This window comes from Nuphar pumila, chromosome 7, assembly GCF_984573655.1.
Source record: "Nuphar pumila chromosome 7, dmNupPumi1.hap1.1, whole genome shotgun sequence".
Lineage (NCBI taxonomy): Eukaryota > Viridiplantae > Streptophyta > Magnoliopsida > Nymphaeales > Nymphaeaceae > Nuphar > Nuphar pumila.
In genome coordinates this window covers 10,696,712-10,722,178 of record NC_143255.1, presented here as the reverse complement: position 1 = coordinate 10,722,178, position 25,467 = coordinate 10,696,712, and the positions used below count along the sequence as shown (strand labels likewise).

General features: G+C 34.0%; 1 protein-coding gene across 1 annotated transcript; it reads left to right on the top strand.

Annotated features, from left to right (window-relative positions):
- Positions 1–6,134: 6,134 nt before the first annotated feature.
- LOC149831117 (uncharacterized) lies at positions 6,135–21,798 on the top strand. The gene is made up of 9 exons (XM_090011982.1): positions 6,135–6,164; positions 9,213–9,362; positions 11,395–11,483; positions 17,162–17,300; positions 17,624–17,698; positions 18,155–18,276; positions 18,380–18,455; positions 21,298–21,357; positions 21,443–21,798. The coding sequence occupies exons 2-9, from the start codon at positions 9,225–9,227 to the stop codon at positions 21,569–21,571; spliced, it is 828 nt and encodes a 275-aa protein (XP_089868108.1). The 5' UTR covers positions 6,135–6,164; positions 9,213–9,224; the 3' UTR covers positions 21,572–21,798.
- Positions 21,799–25,467: the final 3,669 nt, after the last annotated feature.

The following is a 25,467-nucleotide window of genomic DNA, read 5'->3' as shown; positions in this document are numbered from 1 at the left end:
GCACTGACAGCTCCTACCAGCCACGCGGAGCCCCCGTTGGTGTTGGCCCATATGTTGTAGCTACCAATTTTTGTATACCAATAACTTTAAATTTGCTAGCATTACTTGAAATTACACGTGGAGTTCATATAGAAGGGCTCACCAACAAAATTGGTAAGTTTCTCACTTGTTGGCAATCTTCGCATAGACTTACTTGATTTGAATCAATGAAGATTAAACCCACTTGGTGAAGTTTTCAAAATCGAAACATTTCTTGGCTAAGTTCCAATTTCCACATGTCACGTTCTAGGCCTTTGTATAATTTACTCGACTTTCCTAAGGGGATGATCACTAAACATCCATAGCAATTTGGATATATGCATTTCTTTTTGAAAAAATAAAATACCATAATGTCATCTTTAATTGTCACCATTGTGGCAAAAGTTTAAAGCAGGAAAATAACACCAGTTTTTTCTTATGTGAAAATGGAATTTTTTTCCTGTTTTTCTCAAAAAATTATTGGCAAAAATTTAAAAACGAAAAACATTTTTTTTTAAATAAGGAAACAATTAAAATTTTAAAAAATGGTGATATCCAACGTTTTAACTGGTGGAAAATTTCACAGTTTTCATGTTTTTCAAAGAATTTCTCATATTTAATTGTCATTATGGTTGCGTAGCAATAATTTTGTTTCAAAAAAAGAAAAAAAATTATGTATATCATGTTTTAATATGGTGACACATACTAGAGTTGATGCAGAAGCACTTTGTTGCAAAAGCAGTTCTTTTTATAAAAGATATAAAAATGGAATGAGGAATTTTTAAATACAAGTTTATAAACACCCTGTGATTCTTGGATTTTCACAAGATCTTGTGACTGCAAACCGCAAGCACTCAAGTTTATGAAATACATCTGTAATTGTGATTCACACTTGAGAATGCTCATCTCTTGAAGCTTGTGATTCTTGTGGTTATAAGATTGACCATGTGACTGTTGAGTTCGGTGATATCAATTACTCATCTTTTCTCTTTTGGGGTTAGTAAGTTATTTTCCTCTTCTTATTTAAGAGTATTTTGGTTATTTGGGCTTCATTAATAAGAGGGAGAAATGGCAGAGGCGCCCTTATGCATAATGATAACTTTTTATCATTATATATAAGTTGAGAATATATAGGGTTTTGCTTTAAAAAAGCTTTCCACATTCATACCTTAGAGCCCGAAGGTGTTTTTTAGGGTGTTTATCATCACAAATCTCACTGGATCGTGTATACAGTGGTAGGAATGTGTTGTGACGGTCTCTTTTGGTGGGGTATCCTGTGTTTATTATATTAAGAATGTAAGGTTATTGATCCCTAATCTTGTATTCTCGTTGTGATCTCTTTATGGATAATGGAATCTCGTTTGCCGGCTTTGCCCATGGATATAGTTCCTTGTGGGTGAATCACGTAAATCTTGTGTTATGGTTTGTGCTCTCTTGTTTTTTTATTTACTTATTGCATTTGTGTGCATGTGTTTTTGGACGCTTTTGTGGGTTTAAATTGATTCAATGTTGTTAGAATCGATTTGAGTAATCAAATTAATGATGGTTTAAACACAACAATTGGTATTAAAGAATCAAAGTTTTCTTGTACACAAAGTATTTATTGATTTGATTGAGAGGGAAAAATCTAAAATATGGCAACCCACAAGTTTGACATTAAGAAGTTTCATTGTCTCAATGATTTTGAGATATAAAATATGCAAATTGAAGCTTTGCTAATCTAATATGGGTACAAAAGGTATTGCTTGGAAAAGATAAAATGACACCACTATGGATGCCTAATGGGAAGAGTTAGATAAAAAGACCTAACCAACAATTTTATTGGGTTTGTCTAAAAGTGTGCTTTTCAATATTATTAAGAAAACTATGGCTAATAGTTTATGGAAAAGGTTTCAATCATTATATCAAGCAAATTATCTCACTAATGGAATGAGTTCAACATCATCATCTATCAACTTGAAAGCATTGGGGTGAAGATGAATGAGGAAGACAAAGCAACGACACCACTTTGTTAATTGTTGAAATCATATGATACATTGGTTACTACTTCATATTGTAATAATGTAGTTTCTTTTAATTTAAACTTTGTGAGTAGTGCTCTTCTTTTAGATGAACTTCGCAAAAAGGTTATGATGGGTGGTTCGATTGATTATAAGGAAGAAATTCTTGTAAGAAGATGTTGGTTGAGCGAGTAAAATAATTCAAAAGGTGGTGCAAGAAGCAAATCCAAGTTACTATCAAAGTCAAAGGGTCGATATTATAAAAATGCATGTTGGGTTTGTGGCAAAATGAATCATATGAAAAAGGATTTGTGATTTAAAAAGAGTTCGAGGATGAATTCAAGTTCAAGCAAAGAAAAGCAAGACATTGAAGCCTGAAACTAACCAAGTAAAAGAAACTATATCTGAGGTCATTGAAGATAAAGTATTCATGGCTAGAAGTAATCATTCATTCTATCTAGAATGAATTTTGGATAGTGGTGTTATACATCACATTTGTCCGCATCAGTCATAGTTTAACACATATGAGCCATATGAAAGAATCTTGATTTTGATGGGCAACAACTCAATAAGTAAAATGGTTGGAGTTGGCACAATTTGCATAAGGATGTATGGTGACATGACTAAAACACTTAAAAATGTGAAGCATATACCAGACTTGAAGAAAAGTTTAATATCCCTTAAAGAATTAGAATCCAAAGACTACAAATTTAACAGACTAGAAGGTGTTCTCAAAATCACTAAAGGTGAATTGATGGTCATAAAAGGAATTTGGGTTAGAAACTCATATAAGCTATTTGGAAGCACCATAACGAGGAACATATGGTTATAGACGATGACACTTCGGTTCGATTATGACATCAAAGGTTAGGATACAACTCTTAATGAAAAGGAATCTCATTTTTAAAAAGTGTTTTTGTAAAAAAGAATTTTGTAAGTATTGTGTCTATGAGAAACAACATAGGCAGAGCTTCAAAGCAGAAAGCCATATAATTAAGGGTATTCTTGATTATATTCACACGAATGTGTACAAGCCATCACCGGTTAAATCATATGGTGGTGCACTTTACTTCATGTCATTTATTGATGATTTTTTAAGAAATGTATAAGTTATCTTTTAAAGTCTAAAAAAAAAAGTATTTGAAACATCAAAGCATTTCAAAGCCGAAGTTGAAAAGCAAACATCTCGATGTATTAAAGTCATTAGGACAGATAATGATATTAAATAAAAAATAAAGAGTTTACTAAATTTTGCAAGAATAAAGGTATTATTTCACATAACACTGTTCATACACCTCAACAAAATGGTGGGCAAACATATAAACTAGACATTGATGGAGCGTGCGAGAAGCATGATGAGCAATGTGAGTGTAGATCAAGAGCTATGGTGGAAGTTATGTCTATAGTTTGTTATCTCATCAAGTGGTCTTCTTCGATAGCATTAGATGAAGATGCTCCATAAGAGATATGATTTCAAACTCCCAGTGATTATTCATATTTAGAGATATTTTATTGTGATTCTTATGTTTTAATTTCAAGTTGTTAAAGAAACAAGCTTGATCCCAAATCCAAAATGTATATATTTGTTGGCTATGACAAATGTGTGAAATGTTACAAGTATGAGATCCAATGTACAAAAGTTGATCATAAGTTGAGATGTGCATTTTGATGAATCTTGAGTACTTTTCAAAGTTATGAAAAAGGAGTAGTGATGCTGCATATCAGCATGAGGTAGAACATTTTGAGTTTACTTCAGAGTTTTCAAGTTCAGAAGTTGATCCCATTGAAGATGTATCCAATGAAAATGATCATGATGTCGAAGAACAAAATGGAAATAATGTTCAAAAACCATCATCTTTGGATAGACCAAGGCATAAAAGGCGGTTGTCAAGAAGATTAGAGGATTGTTTAAATCATATCATCACGAGGGATTTGCTAACGGAGGATGAAGAAACATATTCTTATCAATAAGCAATAAAATTTGTCAATTCGATAAGTTGTAAGCAAGCTATGGATGATGAGGTGTATGCTCTTTACATGAACCAAACATAGGATTTGGTGAAACTACAAAAGGTTCAAAAGGTGGTTAGGAGAAAATGAGTTTATAAACTCAAAGGAGGTGTTGATGAGAAGATTGAAAAGTATCGTGCATGATTGGTTGCTAAAGGCTTCACACAAAAAAAGTATTAAGTTTTTGGGGATTTTTGCACTAATTGTCAAATCGATTTTGATTTGATTTGTGTCAACACTTGTAACCAAATATGATTTAAAGCTTGAGCCAATGGATGTGAAGACAATTCTTTTGTATGGAAACCTTAAAGAACTATACATGCAACAACTTTAAGGCTTTATTGAGGAGGGCAATAAGAGTCTTGTGTGTAGGCTCAAGAAGTCACAATATGAGCTCAAGCAAGCTTGAAGACAATGATACAAAAAATTCAATCTATTCTTGGGAAAACATTATGGTTGTTGGTTTTATATGTTGATGACATGTTATCGGTCGACAAAAACAAAAAAAAATATAGACGACCTCAAGAAGCAATTGAGCATAGCATTTGAGAAAAATCTCAATTCGGCAAAGTGAATACTTAGTTAGACATATCAATGGATAGACAAAAGGGAATACTATCACTATTACAAAATGCTTTTGTGAAAAAGGTGTTCGATAAGTTTGTTGCAAATATGGTTAAAACACTACTAGCCGCTTACTTTTTGTTGTCTTCTAAAGATTGCCCTACGATAGAAGAATAATGAACAAGATAGATGAGGTTTTGTATGATAGTGGGAACCAAAGAAAATTGACGCTAACTACGGTGGTTGAGGTGGAGAAGCTGCAATGGAGCTTGACTTCACTAAGTATCAAGGTAAGGTGAACTTGATGATTTGATAATGGCAAGTGGGTGATTTTCTATCAAAGTGGAGATTGTTGGGTTAGGTTATATCAATCACGCATCTTTTTTCTTATGGGGTTATTTAGTCTTTTTCCTCTTATTTAGGGGGCATTTTGATTATTTGGGCCTTATTAACAAGGGAGAGAAAAGGTAGGGCATTCTTATACTTAATGGTAACTTTTTCTCATTGTATAAGTTGAGAATAGAGGGGGTTTTGCTTCAAAAAAGCTTCATACATCCATACCCTATGGCCCAAAGATGTTTTTTTTTTTTTGGGGGGGGGTTTGCCATCATGAATCTCACCGAATCATGTATGTGATGGTGAAAGTACCATGTAGCAGTATCTTTTGGTGAGGTTGTTGGCTGTAGGGTGTTGAGTGTTCATCGGATTGGAGAGGTAAGGTTGTTGATTCATAATCTTGCAAACATGCCCTTAATGTGTAGTCTTTTGTAGAAGGAGGGTAAATACCCTTAATCTGAATTTAAAAAATATCAAAAAATGACTGACTCAAGATTTTGATTTTTCTAAGTAGACTGCCATATTTCCTAAGAGAGCTGAGACTAACTTTCTCAAGAAATCTTAGCTAGGGATGGATACGGGTCAAAGCTCCAACCTGATTTTGAACTGGATCTGACCTATATTGTCAAATTTAAATAATATATATTTGTTTAAACACAGCCTTGTCTAGTAGGTTCCATGGCAAAAACAAGTAAATAAATACATCTGTAACTGGGCAAACTGGGTCTAATCCGACCCACTTTATTATTTCATATGAAAACCAATATATTCGACATGTTTTCAGCAGATATAGTTTTATAAGAGTTAGGCTATGCCCAGATACAAAACTCTACTATGAGATCCGAGGTCACCATTTTTAGTTTTTTTTTTGTACAACAATGAGTAAAAATATCACGAATTTTTTAAATGTCTCCATAACACAAATATCACATTACTATCATTGTAATATCATGATCATATCACAATAATTTGCAAGAAATTCTTATTTTTATATAATTTAAGCATATTTTTTTATTCTTTAAAAGTATTTATTTCTACATGTTTAATTATATTTTCTTAAAAAATACTCATAAAACGTATTAGTTTCTATCCTTTTTATTCTTTATATCATTATCTGTCGATTCTGTCCTAATGACTTGAGTTAAGAATGAGAGACCCATGCCTATATCTTTTGGCTCTTGAATGAGTCTCATGCAAGTGTACGCCTTCAGAAGCACGCATTAAGGCTCTCCAGAGGTACACGCCACCCCTTCTTTCATTCCTTCCTTTCATGCGATGCGTGCTTTCAATCGATATCATAATCAAGTTGGTCCTTTTTATTTTTTTATTCTTGCTGAATGGCTTGCATTCTCGTCACGAAATCTCTTGCGTTAAGTGTTTTTATGCATGGCTTGTTGGTCTCATCCTTGTGGGATTCTCTTCTCTTCCGCCTTTATCCTGTGGCGATTGGCTCTCGGGGGCTCTTCTTCTCTGGTTTTCTGAAGATGGGACGGTGAGTTGCGTGATTTCAGATGGTTGGCAACGGTTTTCTGTTAGTAAAATCTTTTGGGATATCTGGTTTCTGGCGTTTGGCAGTTGTCTCGGGAAATAGTTTCCTTTTTGGGCCTTGACCATGAACTTTTGTCTTTGGTGGTGTTTTTTGGGGGGAAGAGGAAGGTGGTGGTGGTTGTGGTTTGCTTCTATTGTATATTCTCTTTTGTAATTCGTGTTTGTGTGGTTATTTTCTACCCTGTGGGTTTGGTGGCTCCTTTTTGAAATTAGTGCGGTTAAGTTGTTGTTTATTTATAGCAGCTGGAAATTCAGAGGCATTTTATCTTCCATGGTCTGTTTTTTGGGGGACCTGCTTAAATCCAATACCTCATTTTATTTTAATCTATTTCAGAGATTAAAGTTGGTAGTATTTTTTATTGAACTGTCAAGTATATCTTTGTGTAATCCTGGTTGCTTATTTGCACTTAATTGACATGTACAAGTTGCATTTGCTTAATCTAAATTCGATGTACTGTGATTGAACCGTGGTACAGGGCATGAGATTTTTTGTTTGTGTTTCAGACCAAGAATGGAAATCTATGATTTTTTATAGTCTGTTCAACTCATAACTATTATTTCTGTATTCGGGATTTCATTGGTCTTTGGCTTATAATAGATAATGGTTCTTCCTGTACAGAATCGTCTGCTTTCTTGACACTGTTTTGTTCCGCACACTCTTCTTGTGCTGTGCTAGATGTAGTTGTTTCCAATGATTTTGCATCATTGCATTGATAAGGATGGATTAAGTAACGTATTTGAAAAACTCATGATGTGCTTCTTGGGCTTAAAAACAAGTGTTATTTTACCAACTATATAAGATGCATATTTCATGTGCATGATGGTGAGTTTTCTATACATGGAAAGCGAAAAAATGATAAGTCAGTTGTAATAACAAATCAACATGCATGTTGCTTTTTTCTTTTCTAACATTGTCTGCTTTAGCCTTATTTGAATATATTGCATCCTACATGGCTATTCAAGTCTATTGCATCGTGATGCAGTGTTCTAGAAATGTGTGTCATATCACATGGTTGCTAGAAGCTTTTACCTATCTTAAGAAGCTCAAGAAACTACTTCGGAAGCCAGAAGCTAAGCACTTCCGAGTCTTGATTCCCTTACAACAGGAAGCACACTTCCAAGCAAATCAGATTTTCAACATGAGAACCAAACTTTCACTAAAAAATAATACATTTGTGTAATTAATAGATTGTGATTCATACCATAATAACACCACAGCTGACCTATTTTAGTTAGATCATAGAATAAATCTTAAATGGCAATGCATTTTCTATAATTTGTTGAAATGAAAATGTTTGTCTTTATTAAACTCAAAAGTATTTTAGGAAATTCATTTAAAGAATAAGTCAAGGCACAATTATTCAAAATTTTCTTCTCATTATAAATACACGCAGGCTATTATGTGCTCCCCTCTATATAAGTCATAAACATAATATGCTAAACTTTATTTCTCATTTGCTGAATACTAGTTATTACAATGTTTTAAACAATTATGCTTTCTTCGATATGTTCAAACCAGATTTTGTTTTCATGTGTTATATGTATGACAAACTAACTATATGATCATATAGTACAAAAAATAAGAAATAAGAAATTTGGTTGAGGTATGATTTAACATATATGTTATGTTTTTAAAAATTAAACGATGTAGTTAATAAATCTTAGATAAATTAATAGTATCATATATTATAGCAACTTTGATCTTGTTAAATAGATGCTTGTGTGAGACACATTCTTATCATATAATTGATAAAAGCTATTGTGCATACCCTATTCCCTGGTCACCAAATATTGCAATATTTTCAATTTATATAATTTTTAAATGAATTTTGAACAAAAAATTAGTTCTAAACAAAGATGTTGCAACAATATCACAGCATCATCATTATATATTTTTTAAAGTTCATAAATTTTTTATTTTTAAATTCTCAAGATTTTCCTGATAAAAACTATCTATTTTTAATTTCTCACAAGAATAATCCTTATAAATGTATCACAAGGCCAATATCGATGATTATCGTCACTTTATGTTGCGTGTTTTCTCTTTGGAGTACCATATGCACATGTCTATATGTGACCAGGTTCATCAGGTCATCCATCTATTTCTCAAAGATTTTATTTTGATATATTTGATTGATTAAGAAGAGAAATGAACCTAAAGAATGTGGATAATACTTGAGGCAGGATAATAGTCTAAGTTCTTGTTTGATCTATACTCTACATCAGCTTTACCTAATCTTTCAAACCAAGTTCTTGGGGATTGCTTTAATCCCCTAAATGTCTCTCTGTCATCTGCACACTTTCCTCAGGTCTGCATATTCTCGAGTTATGAAATGATGTTTCTATCCAATATGTATTGAGCAAAGCTTTCAGTCAACATTGTAAAAAAACTGTAATTTCCTGACATCTTAAATTTATTTTACACTCAAATTTTGTATTTGACTAACAAAACATATTCTCTCACATATATGTGCTGAAGTTTGCTTATTTTATCCATTTGTGTGTCCTCTAATTTTCTTCCTTCTTGATCGTTGAATATACTCCAATTCTCCAAATGCTAGTTCTATATTTTTTGTTCTTTTGTATAAATCACATATGATGGTCAGCAAAGATCTATGCCTTGCCAAGTTGCACAGGTCTAGGCAGATTTTAATTGTATCTAGATTGGAGAATATTTTGTTTTGTGTTTTTCCATATTCAAACTTGTAGATATACTGATGGAGTTTATGGATCAAGGAATGCATAGTGATGCAGATTTCTAAAACGTCAGTTATGACAATCAAGTCTTATCAATATCAAGCAAAGTTGCTGCTTAAAGACTATCTGCTAGCAGATACTTTTATTCCATATACTTCCGTCATTGGTGGAGTCCTCTTATGTAAAGTGGTAAACCTCTTTATTAGTTTTAATATAAATATGCTACAAGATGATTTGTAAATTATTTATTCACTCGTTATCATTAGATATTGGTTATTCTTGTAAGGGTTAAAAATTTGTTATTGTTGTCCCTTTGTTGAAATATAATTTTTTATATGAAACCTGGATTCATATGCTGGTGAAGTACAAATGATATGTTCTTTTAATGTCATATTTAGTCATTGCATGTCTTATAAACAAAATTTTGGAAGTCATAAAAAGATGTTTGGATAAAGACATAGTGACAAATGTCATTCTTAGGAAAATCTCATCATATTTTCAAGAATCAAAATTTTCTAAGGAAAATCTCAGAAAAATATTGGTATATATAAAGTTAATAAATTGTATACAGAAATAAGCTTATGGACAATATAAAAAAAATGCCAAAATAGTTTTTTATTGCGTTAATGAATGGGTTAACATCACATTAAAAATGTGATATTTCCAATATAGGTGTTTTTTCAAAATATTGCATTATTTTGGTAAGATATTGGCTACTGAAACTATCATGTTAAAATCATGATATTTTTTAAAGTATAGTCGATATGTGTGACATGATATAAAGGGATGATGTCGAAGTGGTGCTCTTTTCTGCAGAATTATCCCAATAATGTCTCTTATAATCTTATTCTATTTTTCCCAAAATCAAAGGTCTATTTACTCTTCTTTCATGCTGAATGTATACTTGTTGCTGCATATTTCATTTTTGCTGGCAACTAGGTAAAGATAATTTCCATCTACACTAACAGCTCACTTGCAATAGAAATAACAAATAATTTGGTTTTAGTTTGCTCCTTAAAAGGAATGATCATTTTACATGCTATAAAAAGACGAAAAAGAAAAAGAGTTTCATTGATGCTAAAAGCTCTAAAATAAGCATGGGTATATAAGATGCATGTTAGCCTGTGCTACAACCAGGTAAAGGATATCATATCAAAGTTTCGCCAAATATATCCTGTTAGGAAACTGTGCATATTGTTCATTTGTTTTTCTCTTAAGATGTTACCCTTTATTATTTGAATTTTTGTCCAATAGTATGGGTTCATCAGACATGTACAATCAAAGAGCCAGAAGAATTTAGGAGCATTGGTCAATAAGTGTCTTGAGACCATTATTGTATTTAAGTGGAATAATTTCTCTTTCATCATTCAGGATCTAGCGTTACTTTTTCTAAATATTTTAGTGCGTAGGGGTAGGCCTGGAATATATTTCTTCATGGTTTGGATTGTTATTAGTCAGATTTTCTTTTCTTTCAAGCGATTGAGTTTTGTTGCTTTTAGTTTGTATTTACTGCTTTTCTTTCAAGAATCTCTTCTCATACCTGCTCACGATTCTGGCAACTATGGGTAGTAAACTAGTAATGCAGGCACGCGTAACTCTGGTCAAAAGTTGGGTGCTCATATAGAAATTCTAAGTATGATACAGATAAATATTATCTGCAAAATAAGTGCATAACTCCTGTGGAGAAAATAGTTGCAGGAAAACCTATCACTTTGACAATTAGAGTTTCCAGTTGCAAATGGAGACAATCGGATAGAATTCACTACCATTTTTAGGAAAAGAATTGTTAAATTTCAGAAGATGATTTGAGCAGTTAGTCATCACAGCTTTCAATTAATGGTGTTTGCCTTTTAAACAATTATTACAGTCCCCCCTTTCTATATAAAACATGACCTATGATTAAAAAATATTAGTAGGGGAAAATTTTTTATGCTAGTTGAATAATCCCATCCTGGCACTGGATAGAATCTGCTTGGTCTGGATCCACATACCACATTTGTACATTTCCCTTCCTTTATTGTCTAACCTGAATCATGAAGTCCCAGAATTCCACTCGATGTATAATCTAAACAATTCATTGTGAGGACTGTAACAAATATCTGATTATTATGTGCCATGTTCATATGAAAATGAAAACGTTAGCATTTGGTGTGTATAGTCCCTTGCTGGTTTTAGTTGTTCATTTGGTTTGCTGACCATTGAAATGTTTATTTTTCTTCAGATATATGATCTTACACAGCTTTCCACTTCCTGGTATTACAAGGGCTATGCCAGTCTTGCAAAAGTTCAACGTGTTGAATGGGCCAACAGGTACTAAATTTTTTTCTTCATGATGCTTTGCATGCAGTCTTTTAAGTTCATTCTTGATCATCATGCAAACTTTTGTTTATTTCTGCGTTTTTGTGGAAAACATATGATTCTCATTGGCGAATTTTTCATGATTCCTTTATCATTCTATGACTCAGACGAGCAATTGGGGTGATAGAAATGCTTTTTTAAGAAAATATTTTGACAGCTTGAACTGCATCCTCATATGTTTCTTTAAAGATCTTGTTATTTCAAAGTTGATTGGAGCTCTTGTAAATACTCATTGCATGTGCATTTTATGTTTCTTTTCAACGTGGAAACTTATTATCATAGCTCTATCAGTTTCTTAGAGTACTTTCTTAACAGCCTCGCTTTCTACTATTACATAGCTGTATCAATTTTTTTGTTCTGCTTTTCTTGGGTCCTCTCTACCATAATATAGTTCTATTATTTTATCATAGCCTGCTTCTCATCACGTCAAGAGACCCTATTATGGTGTGGTAGGATCATATAAATTATTTGTCCCCAGTATTCTAGAGCATGCTGCTGTGGATCACAGCTTGGTACGCATAAGTGAAAATAGCTCTCACTGACATACCTAACCTTGCATAAGCCAAATTGACATGGGCATGACCTTTTCGCAGAATGGTCAACACCATCTCAATCATTTCATCCTTCTTATTTCTGATAGGCTAGCTGGTGGATAATCCCTTTGGCAATGAAACCCAAGACCCCTTGGTTGTGATAGTGCGATCTAACCATGCAGCTACCTCATTCACCCCTCCATCCATATTTCCTTTATGATATTGAATCTTATTTTTTGCTAAACATTATTTTTCTTATTATAATTTGTTATGGGCATGATTGATAATCTTCAGATTCAGCTTACTAGTTTATAATTGTATGCTTGCATAGGCAATTAATATATCATGTATCATAAATGTTTATACTGTTAAATTGTATCTCATATATATATATATAGAGAGAGAGAGAGAGAGAAATATATATATACTTTTCTTTTTATAATATCCTCTAAGGGTAAAACTGTCATTTCACTTGTAATAAACATATTCAAAACTGAATATGCCTTTTTCTTCTTTTTCTTCTTTTCCTTTTTCTTTTCTTTATTTTTTGGAGATTGGAGGGGTCTACCATATAGGCGTTGGACCCCTCCAACGGTCATAAATGTGACCGTTGGAGGGGCTCCAATGTCTATATGGAGCCCCTCCTTGGGTCCCATTGTAGCCTATAAATAATGGGGTGATCCCCCTTGTAAAGCTAATCCTTTTTGTAAAGGTTCTCTCATCCATTCAATAAATTCGTTCTTTATTTTTTCATGCCTTTGTGCATGTGTACTCTTTTGTGAGTGTTCGTTTTGCCTTTGTGCACATATTTGTCTATCGAGAATCTAGTGCCTTTTTGCACATAGCTCTAGTCTTGAAAATATTTTCACATGGTATCATAGCTTAGTTTATGAGAAGTGGAAGTGTTAGTAATATCCATCGTGATCGGTGCCTCAAAAAATGTGCCTTATTCTCTCTCTTCTATTTTGGCATGGAAGGCTCTTGCAAGATTCTTCCTGTTTGAGGTGCTTTAAGAAAGCGTGAAAGGAAGACCCGTTGTGATAAGTGTTCTATTTTTTTGAGACTCTTCTGTCTCTCATAAAAGCTCCTCAATGGCGGAAAAAGACTCTCACTTTTCCCTTAGTTTCAAACTCAATGGGTCAAACTATCATGTTTGGGCCGGCAGTATGGAGGCTCACATTAAGGGTAATGGATTTTGGGGTTACATCGAAGGTACAATTCCAGAACCCGAGCCAAAAATCACTATAGTTGAAAAAGAAAAAAGAAAAGTTCTTAATAGAGAGGAGAGAGTAAAAGCATTTGAAGAGTATAACAAAAAGCATGAAGAATGAGAGATGAAAAAAACTACAAAAATCTCTCAGATTTTTTTTTCGGTTGAGACTAGAATCAATGCAAATATTTTGAAATTTAAAAAAGCGTCTCAAGTTTGGGAATATCTTGAGAGGATGTATACCTCGAGAGATTTATCCTACAAATATTATCTCCAAAAAAGAGCTTTGACCCTTCAACAAGGCTAATTGACTATTAGAGAATATTTTGCCGAATTATCATCTATTTGGTAAGCAAGGCAACAAACTTATTTTTAAGTTAAGTCATAGAGGCTCTTCAACCTTTCCTCAAAGGATCCATTTCTGGTGCCACCATATCATCTCCTCCCGGTAAGATCTCTTTTTAGATTTGGGTGCCTCATTTCATATGACTCAATATTTTTGCACTTTTCGAATATACAAAATATCTTTTACATCTTTTGTTTCAACCGTGAATGGTGCTTCTCTTGAAATTAAAGGAGTTGAAAACTTTGAAAAACAAGATTTTTTTATTCCCAAAGTTAGATTTATACCAAAATTAAATTTGAATTTGCTTTCGGTCTCTCAACTCTCGGACTATGGACGTAATGTTAAGTTCTCATCAAATAAATGTTGGGTACAGGATCGTCAGTCCGGAAAGTTGATTCGGGAAGGCTCTAGAAAATGAGATTTTATGATATAAATGTTTGGCATAAAAGACTTGGGCATCTTAATGTCATCAAGCTTTCTTATTTACATTTTGTTAAAGATCTTTAGAAAAGTGACTTCACTTGTAATGATTGTATTCTTTAAAAAATGAGAAGCTTGTCTTTTTAACAAAGATCTATGTTTACAACAAAACCTTTTGAACTTGTGCATTCGGATGTATGGGGACTGTCATCCGTTATATCTAAAGGAGGGTTTGCATATTATGTTATTTTTTTTTATGATTATTCTAGATATTGTTGGATATGCTTCCTTAAACATAAATAAGAGGTTTTTGCATTTTTTAAAACATATCACATGATGATTAAGAATCAATTTAATGATAACTTAAAGATTCTTAGGACCGACTCCAAAGGAGAATATCTCTCAAATGACTTTAAGAATTATCTTGAAAATTATGGAATTGTTCATCAAAAATCTTGTCCCAAAACACCTTAACAAAATAATTTAGCCTAAAGAAAACATAGACATGTTACTGAAACCATTAGAACTTTGCTTATTTCTCAAAACATTCCTAAAAGATTTTGGGTTGAGGCGGTTCTTGCATCCGTTTATCTTCCCTCCAAAAATTTAAATAAAATCTCACCTTTTAAATTTTATATAAAAAAGAACCCGACTACAATAGGTTGAGAGTATTTGGATGCAAGTGTCTTATTCTTACGGATAAAAATGATAAACTCTCACCGAAAGTCATTCATTGTGCATTTCTTGGATATTTTGAAACTCAAAAAGGTTTTAGATGTTATGATATTAAAAATAATAAATTATATGTTTCTATGAACGTAACCTTTTTGGAAAACGTTAGTAGTTTTGAAAAATGTGAACCTCATAAAGAAAATACGGATTATTTCTTTTTGTTCAAGTTGTTATGTAGAAATGATGATGTTTCTAGTGATGATGAGTTCGTATATAATGATCTTAGTGATAAAGAAAATAACAATTTTTGTCATCAATCTATTGATCATCATATCGAAGAAAGAGCATCTAGTGATCCTATCACTTATACACATAGAGATAGAAACACTTTTAAAAGTGCAATTGAGAAATAGTAAACCTACCTCCACAAATGATCTAAATCCTCGAAGAACCGAAAGGGCTAGAAGAATTCCTTCTAGGTTTATATCCTATGAATCCTTCTCACCTAAATATAGATCTTGCCTTAGCGTCGTTCACTCATAGGTGGAACATAAAAACTTTGAAGAAGCTAAGAAGATTGTCGAATGGAGGAAAGCTATGGATAATGAACTTAGAGATCTTAGGAAAGCTAAAACTTGAGAATTTCAAAATCTTTCTAGAAAACTATAGGATGTAGATGTGTTTTCAAGGTCAAGACCAAAAGTGATGAGCCCCTTGAAAGGTATAAAGCCCGCCTAGTTGCCAAAGGGTATACTCAAGAATATAAAATAAACTATGATGAAACTTTTGCCCCCGTTGTGCGTATGGTTACTGTTAGGTATCTTATTACAATTGCTTCAATTAAAAATAGAACATATATCAAATGAATGTCAAAAATGTTTTTTTGAATGGTGATCTAAACGAAGAAGTCTATATGAAAGCTCCTCTAAAAATAAAAATTCCTAAAAGTAAAGTTCTTCGCTTACGGAAAGCTCTTTATGGTTTGAAACAAGCTTCCAAGGCTTGGTATGATCGATTTAATAATGTAATGATAGAAAATGGATTTACTTCATGTTTTACTGACATAACCTTGTTTGTCAAGAAATTCAATGCAGGAATTATGATTTTATTATTATATGTTGATGATATGCTAATTACAGGTGACGATACTAAAGGGATTAAAAACATAAAATATACACTAAAAGATAAATTTAAAATGTCAGACTTAAGATTTCTAACATACTTTTTAAGCATTGAAGTTGCCTATTCTCATAGAGGTTATTTTTTATCTCAAACTAAACTTACATTTAAGATTATTGACAGGTCAAGAATTACAGATAATAAAGTTTGTGAAACTCCTGAAGTGGTAGGAACAAAGATGAAAATTGATGATGAGATTCTTTTAAAAAATCTGCAATTCTCCGAATCATCAGATATATAAAGGGATCTTTGAATAAGGGAGCATTCATATCTTTATCTTCTGAATTGAATTGAATTAAATTGCTTATACCGACTCTGATTGGTGAGGTGACCCAAATAACGGTCACTCTATCACTAGTTTTTGTGTGTTTTAGGAGAATCATTAATTTCTTAGAGATGCAAGAAGCAACAAAAAATGTCACTGTCATCTACTGAAGCCGAATACCAAGCCATGAAACCATGAAAATTGTCTAAATTTGTCGGCTACTAGAGGATATGGGCTCATGTTCAAGGGCCTACAAAGCTATGTTGTGATAACAAGAGTGTAATATATATTGCCAAAAATTACATCTTTCGTGAGCGCACGAAGCATATCGAGATGGACTACCACTATGTTAGAGAAGAATATCTGAAGAAAGTTATAGATCTTTCTTATGTAACATCAGAATATCAATTGGCTGACTTCTTCACCAAGGCGCTCTATTCTCCTAGATTCAATTTTCTCCTTAGCAAACTCTCGGTCATTACGCCATAAGTTTGAGGTATATATATATATATATATATATATATATATATATATATAAACTTTTATTTTTGTAATAAGCATATTCAAAACTGAATATACCTTTTTCTTTTTTCTTTTCTTTATTTTTTGGAGATTGGAGTGGTCCACCGTATAGGCGTTGGACCCCTCCAACGGTCATAAATGTGACCATTGGAGGGGCTCTAACGTCTATATGGAGCCCCTCCTTGGGTCCCATTGTAGCCTATAAATAATGGGGTGATCCTTTTTGTAAAGGTTCTCTCATCCATTCAAAAAATTTGTTCTTTATTTTTTCATGCCTTTGTGCATGTGTACTCTTTGTGAGCGTGCACATATTTGTCTATTGAGAATCTTGTGCTTTTGTGCACATAGCTTTAGTCTTGAAGATATTTTCACTATACATACACACACATATACATACATACATACATATTTATGCAGGACATGTACACATGCATGCTTATACTTTTTCCCTGCTAATTCATTTGTTATTGAAACACTCTTCAGGGGGGTTTCAACTGCTCATGCTATTTTTATCTCGGCCATGTCTGTATACCTAGTGTTCCTCTCAGATCTATTCTCTGACAGCAAAACTGGTGGCTTCATCATGTTGCAAAGCTCCTCCATTTCTGTTTTTGTTTTGGGGGTAGGTCCTCATTCTTCTTCATTTGGTGAAGATTGAATAACAATGTCCTTTTAACCAATCTAAAATGCACTTCTATATGCTTCATGTGCTTTTATGGTTTTTAATCTGATATAGTGGTATGTGTATGATTAAGCTAAAACTTGAAGGCGCTGTATTTAGTTGATATATTTTTAGTATGGTTATATGTCTATGATTTGAGGATTTTGAATTCTTATTTTTTATCATGTTCTAGATTTATTTCCTGTTCTTTGGTTTCTGCCAAACTATCTTCTTTGTTGTTTAGTATTCTTCTTTGTAATGAAGGCACATGTACTTCTTTGCAGATATCAGTTGGCTATTTCATCTCTGATCTAGGAATGATAATTTGGTTATATCCTTCTCTGGGAGGAATGGAGTATGTAAGTGCATGTGATTCTGCTCTTTCTCTATGTTTTTGTTGGACATAGATCTTAAATGCTCCGTTCATGCAATGATTTACCCTGGCTATTGACTATTTGAACGTGAAGTCCACTGAGTTAAACCTTAATCATGGAGTGAAACAGTGCAAAGTCAAGCTTTTTCATTTAAAAAGTTTTTCTAGCCAAGCTTGGCATAGCCCTTGTTATTGTGGATTAATTTTATATCCTTTTTATTAGAAGTGTTCATTCGCCAAGTGTTGTCTTGGTGGGTTTCATGTCTTTTGGGGTGAAACCGAAAGAAATTTATAGCCGTTCAAGGAAACTGTCATCGATTGACCCAGTTTTCAGTCGAAAGAATCTAGTTTCTTTGTGTTGAAATTCTTGTTAACAGTCCATGTAAAGAGATTAATGTATTCACATTTCAACGTTTTAATGACAAGTTAACTGTCTGTTCAGATTGTACATCATTTGCTCTCTGTGGCTTCGGTAGCTTACTCTATGTCTTCGGGAGAAGGCCAGATATATACACTCATGGTTCTCATCTCTGAAATGACCACTCCTTGTGTCAATTTGAGATGGTAATCTTGAAGAAATTCGTATCTTGAAGAAATTCTGCAGTGCTTTATTTTAGCAAGTTTCTTGGTTCTCTGATTTGACAAGGCTTGCATTTCAAATGTGAAGGTATCTTGACACAGCAGGTATGAAGAGGTCCAGCCTATACCTTCTGAATGGAATCACATTGTTTTTCACATGGCTGGTATGGCAATTCTTTAAATTTTTTGCTCACGTGATGCATCTCTCACATTATATGTATATATGGGTAAATATTGGCTACTAACAAAGGTAAGGAACTAATGAGTAGAAATCACTCTTTTCTTAAAAAAAAATCAATTTTTTGTAGATCAAATGTTACGGATGTGATCTACATGGTTTGTTTAGTAGGAAACTTGTTTTGAATCATGTGATTATGAAAAGTAACTAGGTTTTTAATGGGGTTCAAAAATCAACAGCCTACAATGTGCAGAAATTTTATAGCTCAAAAAATCACTTTTTTGCATCAGAAAAGCATGATCCAAGTCTTGATCCTTAGCAAACAAACTATGTTGAACACATCTATATGGTTAGATTAAGTCGATACAACTTGCACCTATGATTTCTAGTTCATTAGTTCTTTACCTTCGTAAGTAGCAAATATTTTCCATTATATATATATATATAGTGGTAGCTGCCCACCACTTTTCCAGCCTACCGCGAGTGATGGGTGTTTTCATGTTGTTTTTCACAAATCTGACACTGTAGATGTGTTCGGCAAGGTCGATTTGCTAGAAAAAGACACTTGGATCATATTTTTTCAATAAAAACATGATTTTTAAGTCGTGAATGTTTATGAAAATTTTAGACCGTCAATTTTTAAACCTTATAAAAACCTACCTGCATGTCGGAATTGGACAATCTAAGAGTCTATTCTTAAAATCAAGCATGTAGAAAGGACATCTGTATGGTCAGATTTAAGGAAAACATGAAAAAAACCCTTCAAAAGCCCTAATATATTTAAGGCTAGTGGTAGGCCAGAAAAGTGGTAGGTAGATACCACCTAATATATATATATATATATATATATATATATATATATATATGAGTAATGCATTCATTAGGCCCCCTTTTCATTAGGTCTCCGTTAGGCCCCTTCAAAAATCGTAGTTTTTAGTATTTTTTCTCATGTCTAACACCGTAGATGTGATTTATAGGTTTTTTTAGTGGGAACCGGCTTTTGGATCACTGGAATCTAACTTGTATACATGTTTTTTTAGTTATCCAAAATCAATGGCTATGAAGGTACCAATTTTTCTTGGCTCAGAAAAATATGGTTTTTTTTCGAAAAAACATGATCCAAGAGTCGATTCCCACTAAATCGAGCATGCTAAATACATAAGAACGAGAAATGAGGCCTAATATGTTCATATCTCTCTCTCTCTCTCTCTATATATATATATATATATATATATATAGAAAGAGAGAGAGAGTAGTGATGGGAGTGTAGTGAAGCTTGGTGAGCAAGAAATACCGGTGAATGATTATTTCAAATATTTGGGATCCATCATTCAAAAGTATGGAGAAATTGATGGAGATGTAAATCATAGGATAAAGGTTAGGTGGATGAAATGGAAAAGTGCAACTGGAGTGCTGTGCGATCGTAGAATGCCATTGCGGTTGAAGGGAAAGTTTTATAGGACGACTATTAGACCCGCTTTACTATATGGTACGGAATGTTGGGCTGCCAAGAGACATCATATTCAAAAAATGAGTGTAGCTGAGATGCGGATGCTTAGATGGATGTGTGAAAATACAATAAAAGATAAGATTCGGAACGAGGAGATACGTAAGAAGGTAGGTGTTGCACCCATTGAAATAAGATGCGAGAGAATCGTTTACGGTGGTTTGGACATATTCGGCGAAGGCCTAATGATGCTCCAGTTAGAAGGTTTGAGAAATGGGAAAATATATTAGTTAAAAGAGGTTGGGGTAGGCCTAGGAAGACTTGGATGGAGATGATAGGAAATGATATGAATGCTTTGAACCTCACCGAGGACATGGCATTGGATAGAAATGATTGGAGGAAAAGGATTCATGTGGAAGACCCAAAATGAATTTCTTTTTTGGTTCATATCGCTGACCCCAATTGTTTTGGGATGAAGGCGTAGTCGTTGTTGTATAGAAAGAGAGAGAGAGACTGAGTGGTAGGTGTGCAGCTACCGACACAATGCCTTAGGCTGTCCATCACAGGGTGTGATGGGCGGCCACACAAAAAAATGCAGAGAGGCAAAACACGCTATTTGTGCATTTTTTGTGCTGGCCATCCATCAAGCCCCATGATGGATGGCCAGCCCAATTGCGCAGGTAGCTGCACACATAAAAGTTGCGTAGCTACCACTTTTTGTATATATATGGTACAATCAATTGTACCTGAAATCAAGTTAGAAACACTTTTTTTCAGTATTTTTTGTTAAATATAACCTCATAGATGTGATCTACATGCTCTGTTTAGTAGGAATTTTCTTTTGGATTGCCTGAATACAATGTATGTACAGGTTTTTCGGTGATGAGAAAATCGTCAGCCGTAATTGCACCAAATTTTTTCCACTCTAAAAAACAAGTTTTTTCATTCAAAAAACATAATAGATGGGTCAATTCCCACTAAATTGACCATGCTGCTGACATGTATGAGGTTGTGATGAGTCGAAACAACTTGCATCATGAGATCCCAACTAAATTGTAGCATATATATATATATATATATATATATATATATATATATATATATATATATATATATATATATTAAGGTTTGTCCATGTGCTCAACCACTGATTTTGAGCATGAACCTGCATTAGATTTGATGGTGCTCATCTTGCACCCAAAAACTTTTTACTATACATGATATCCAAAAGACTTTATAGGACCATACTCTTTAATGTTATTTTTCGTGGTAAACTTTCATCTCTTGGTTTCACCATGTTTGCAATCATTTAATCATCCCCATTTCTACACCAGTACTAGTCCATCATTTGGCTCAATGGAATTAAATAAAAATTTTGCAGGTAGCTCGAATCCTTTTGTTCGTTTACATTTATCACCATATCTATTTGCACTATGATCAGGTAATAACTGCTAAAAAGGTTTGAGAATTGTAGTCATTGTCGTTGTTTTTACTCTGTTGATTAAGTTCCTCATCATCTTTGACAGGTTGAGCATATTTCTGTCTTTGCTTTGTGCCTGGTATTTCTGGTTCCTTTGGCGTTGGCCATCATGAACCTGATGTGGTTTGGGAAGATAATTAAAGGATTGAAGAAAACATTAGCAAAGAGGCAATAAAAGAATTAACATATGGCCCTTTTTCCCTTTTTCACTTCTCTGTTCAAGTTAGGTTGGAAACAGTTGAATGGAAACTGATAGCCGTTCTTTGGTATTTGCTTTGTTTAGATGCAAAGGCTGTACATGGGAACAATATAAACATATACATCTATATGTATAGACGCTATTCTTCCTTTTGATGTAAAATATTTTCAGTTATAGCAAAAGCATCTTACCTTCTTTCTCAACTCCAGTTCACAAAGCACTTGACAGTGGTGTGTGTGCTCAACTTTTGCCTTTCATCAGATTTAACACCATATGGTTGACATAATTTATTGGTTCCTCGATTAAAAATGGTGCTTAGCCATCGGATTAACTACAATGTTCAATTGGTTGCAGCCTCTTTGAAAGCCAACATATATTTGAACATCATTGTAGTCTTTTTTATCAGAATTAGCATCATTATAGTTGATGTAATTGTTCGTTTGTGCAAGAAGCACCTGGCAGGGTAATCATCCAGTCATGCATGATCGATCGACTATTCTTTTGTTTGGCTTATTTCTAGTCATGTATGTTTGTCTGGAATTGGTTGATGTGAGAATTGCTGGTCTTGGAGAAAAGTGTTAATATTTGTGTACCATAATTAACAATCATAATAATTTTGAAATATAGTTGAGAGAGATAGAGTGATAATTGCTAGGATTGGTGCAGAAGACATGTATAGCTCCATACTTATTGGTTAATCGCTTGACTATTTGCCTTCGCCACCATGGTCACAAGTTAATACATCGACAACTTATCGTTTGCTAATGATATCGACTATTTATAGCCTTTATATCATTAATCTATTGGAAACCTGCTACTATTAAAATATAACCATAAATCAGTAATTTTGAGTAATTAAATCATTTATATTGGCAGCAAAACATTAAATAAATCTTTAAAAAATCAATTTAAAATTTTAAGCTAATCTACATACAAACAAGATATATAGATGAAAATCACCCTTACCAGTTACCACATCAATGATCAAACCTACTGGATTCTTTTTTTTTAAGAAAAAACCTACAGATGAAAATTGCATGTGTTGCTCCAAATCCTTCCATCGATCAAGATTGTCAAATTGCTTGGCAGCTGCTAGGGAGATTGAGATCTTTAAGACATGAGCTTCTCCAAGTAGTCAAGCACAACTAACCTAATTCAAAGGTAAAACTTGGGAAAAAAAAACAAGATAACAAAGGAAAATTAGAAGAAAAAAAACTTTCTATATAAATGAGGTAGAAAATGTCAAGCAATTTGAGGATTGGTGGACTTCCCCAACTGAATCCCTCAAAAATAGGTCTCTTAATCTGCATCATTTGAACATTGGAATCTCAAAAAAATGCAATAAAAAGGCAAAATATCATGGTATTAGCTCAAAATGTATATCACGAAACCTATTTTTTAGGTGATATTTTAGGAAATATACAGGTTCAGCACTAATTGCCTATTTATCGCGATAAATCGGCTATAAATAGGTGATACTGTTACTATGTCTGCCACACAACACGAGTTATAGCAGGATGGTAAGATCACACTATCATACCCAACGGGTCTCGGTTTAAATTCCATGGGGTTATCCCCCAAGTTGCCTTACCCGAAAAAAAAAACTGCCATGTTTCTGAGACCAACATTACAAGCTTTGGCTTTAATCCCCTGCTGATGAGCTTGAGCGACCAAATTCCAATTAAGAATTGTTGTGAAAAATGTATTTTACAAGATATCCTAAGTGCTCTTGTATTCTTTGTGCAATTTTCATAGTGTGTACAATATAATCTTCCAATGGTGAAAGTTCTTAGCCACAAGAACTAAGTATAATATTATCAGGTGATGACCTGATAATCTTCTCCCCATTGACAACCCCTATCTGGGGTTGAAGCTTTGCAATCGTTGTTCCTGTTGAGTGAAAAATGCCACAAAGTTTGCACACACACACACACACACACACACACACACACACAGTGGACTAAGAAATTGATTTGGTGTGTGTGAGCTCATGCTTGCGCATGTTTACGCGCAAGGGTTGGCCCAAAGATGAAAAACCTTAAGGATTAGGAGTGTCAATGGGTCGGGTTTGGTTCAGACCCAGGTGGAACCAAACCCAGACCTGATTCGAGATGATGGTACCGGGTCTGGATTTGGATCCAATCGAACCCACCATAAGAGAAACTATACTCAGATCCTATAAGGATTACATGAACCAGACCCGAACCATATCTGGTAAAATAAATTTTTTTTTTGTCTTTTTTACATTGAAAACTTGTGGATCTTAGTCAGAACTCGGGTCTGGTATGAAAATTTGCAAACCATACCCGGCCGGATTCTAATAGGACTTTCTCATTTATTACCAAACGTTGATCCAATGGGTCGGGTTTACCCCGACCCGACCAGTACCAAACCCTATAGGGTCCGGGTATGGTGATAAATAAGAAGACCCGATTAAGACCTGGGTCCAGACCCAAAGGTCCAATTAATACATGGATCTGGGTATAGTTTGTGAAATTTTATACCAGACCCGGGCCCGACCCAAGTTCCGATTAAGACCCACAATTTTTCAATGTAAAATAATAAAAAATATTATTTTACCGAGTATGGCATGGGTTTGGTTCATGTAGTTCTTATCAGGTCCGGGTATGGTTTCTCTTATGGTGGGTCCGATTAGACCCTGCATTCTCACAAAACACAATAGAGGCACATTTGCAAGACCTTGTGATTCTTGGATTTTCTCAGCTTCCTGTGACTGCAAATTACGTGCATATATGTTTTGGTCGGAACTGTGATTTCTCAGCATGCAACTCTCAGCTGTGATTCTTCAGCCAGTGATTGTTGGCCACAGGTTTCGTGTAGCTTGTGATTCTTCTATGATTGCAATCAAGAATAACAGATAGCTCAAAAGGTTCAAGAATCACAGGACAAAGCAAACATGCAATCAAGAATAACAGAGCTCAAAAAGTTCAAGAATCACAGGACAAAGCAAACATGACAATCACAACTCTTTCTCATGTTAGTGTGACATGAGAAAGTGCAAGTTTTGTGATTCTCACTTGAGAATGCTTCTCCCTTGAATCCTGTGAAAGTTCTTCATAGCACTGACCTTGTGAACAACAATCACAACTTTTGGATTCTCAGCTGTGATTTCTTATCCAGCCTATGACCAAAGCAAATGCATCTTTAATGTCCGAATGTTGAGTTTGTGATAAACTTTGATCTTAGATTGATCTACCGGTTCTCTCTCAGTACATCAAGCAAATTAGACTATTTTTGTCTTCAAAGTTTCCTGGCTTTTGCATTTAAATACCAAGAAAAGAAAAGCCAAAATAATAATAAAAACATTTCTTTATGCACTACAGCGATAGAATGCCCCTCCCAAATCACATTTTCCCCCTCAACTAATTGCTAACAAAGTTTCATGAGTTTCCTGGATGATTGTCAAACACTTGAAACTGGAGATTACGCATAAAGAAGAAATATCCCAGCATTCAAGGCACAGTCCTCACGCTTCACAAACCTTAAGGGGAAATGGAGAGTTTGTTACACCCCCACCAGCAGGAACGCGCTTTCATTCGAAATGCTCACCATCAGAAAAAGCTTCCCCATGGGGGCAGTAAGCTGTTTTTGTGTGCAATTTATGGATCCACCCATGATTTCCATGGTACCATTTATTTCGTTGCTTATGAGAAATCGGTATGAAAGAGGGCCTTTTTCATATGAAATACACTGAAACGAACGTCCCCTAAAAGACATGACTTGCTCTTGCTTTATTAAAAGATCCGTCACTTCATACCTTGTGGGCACGGACTGTAGCTTATGCTCAAGAAGGTGAAAATGCAATCAAAATGGGTTCCAAGCCAGTTAATACTTGGCTTCAAAATCCCATA

What these genes read in the sequence shown, in the direction of transcription:
- LOC149831117 (XM_090011982.1), top strand. Translation starts at nt 9,225, where the DNA reads ATGCAGATTTCTAAAACGTCAGTTATGACAATCAAGTCTTATCAATAT. An exon ending in TTTCTGTTTTTGTTTTGGGG is followed by an intron (nt 17,301 to 17,623) that starts GTAGGTCCTCAT and finishes ACTTCTTTGCAG; the next exon opens with ATATCAGTTGGCTATTTCAT. An exon ending in CATTGTTTTTCACATGGCTG is followed by an intron (nt 18,456 to 21,297) that starts GTATGGCAATTC and finishes AAAATTTTGCAG; the next exon opens with GTAGCTCGAATCCTTTTGTT.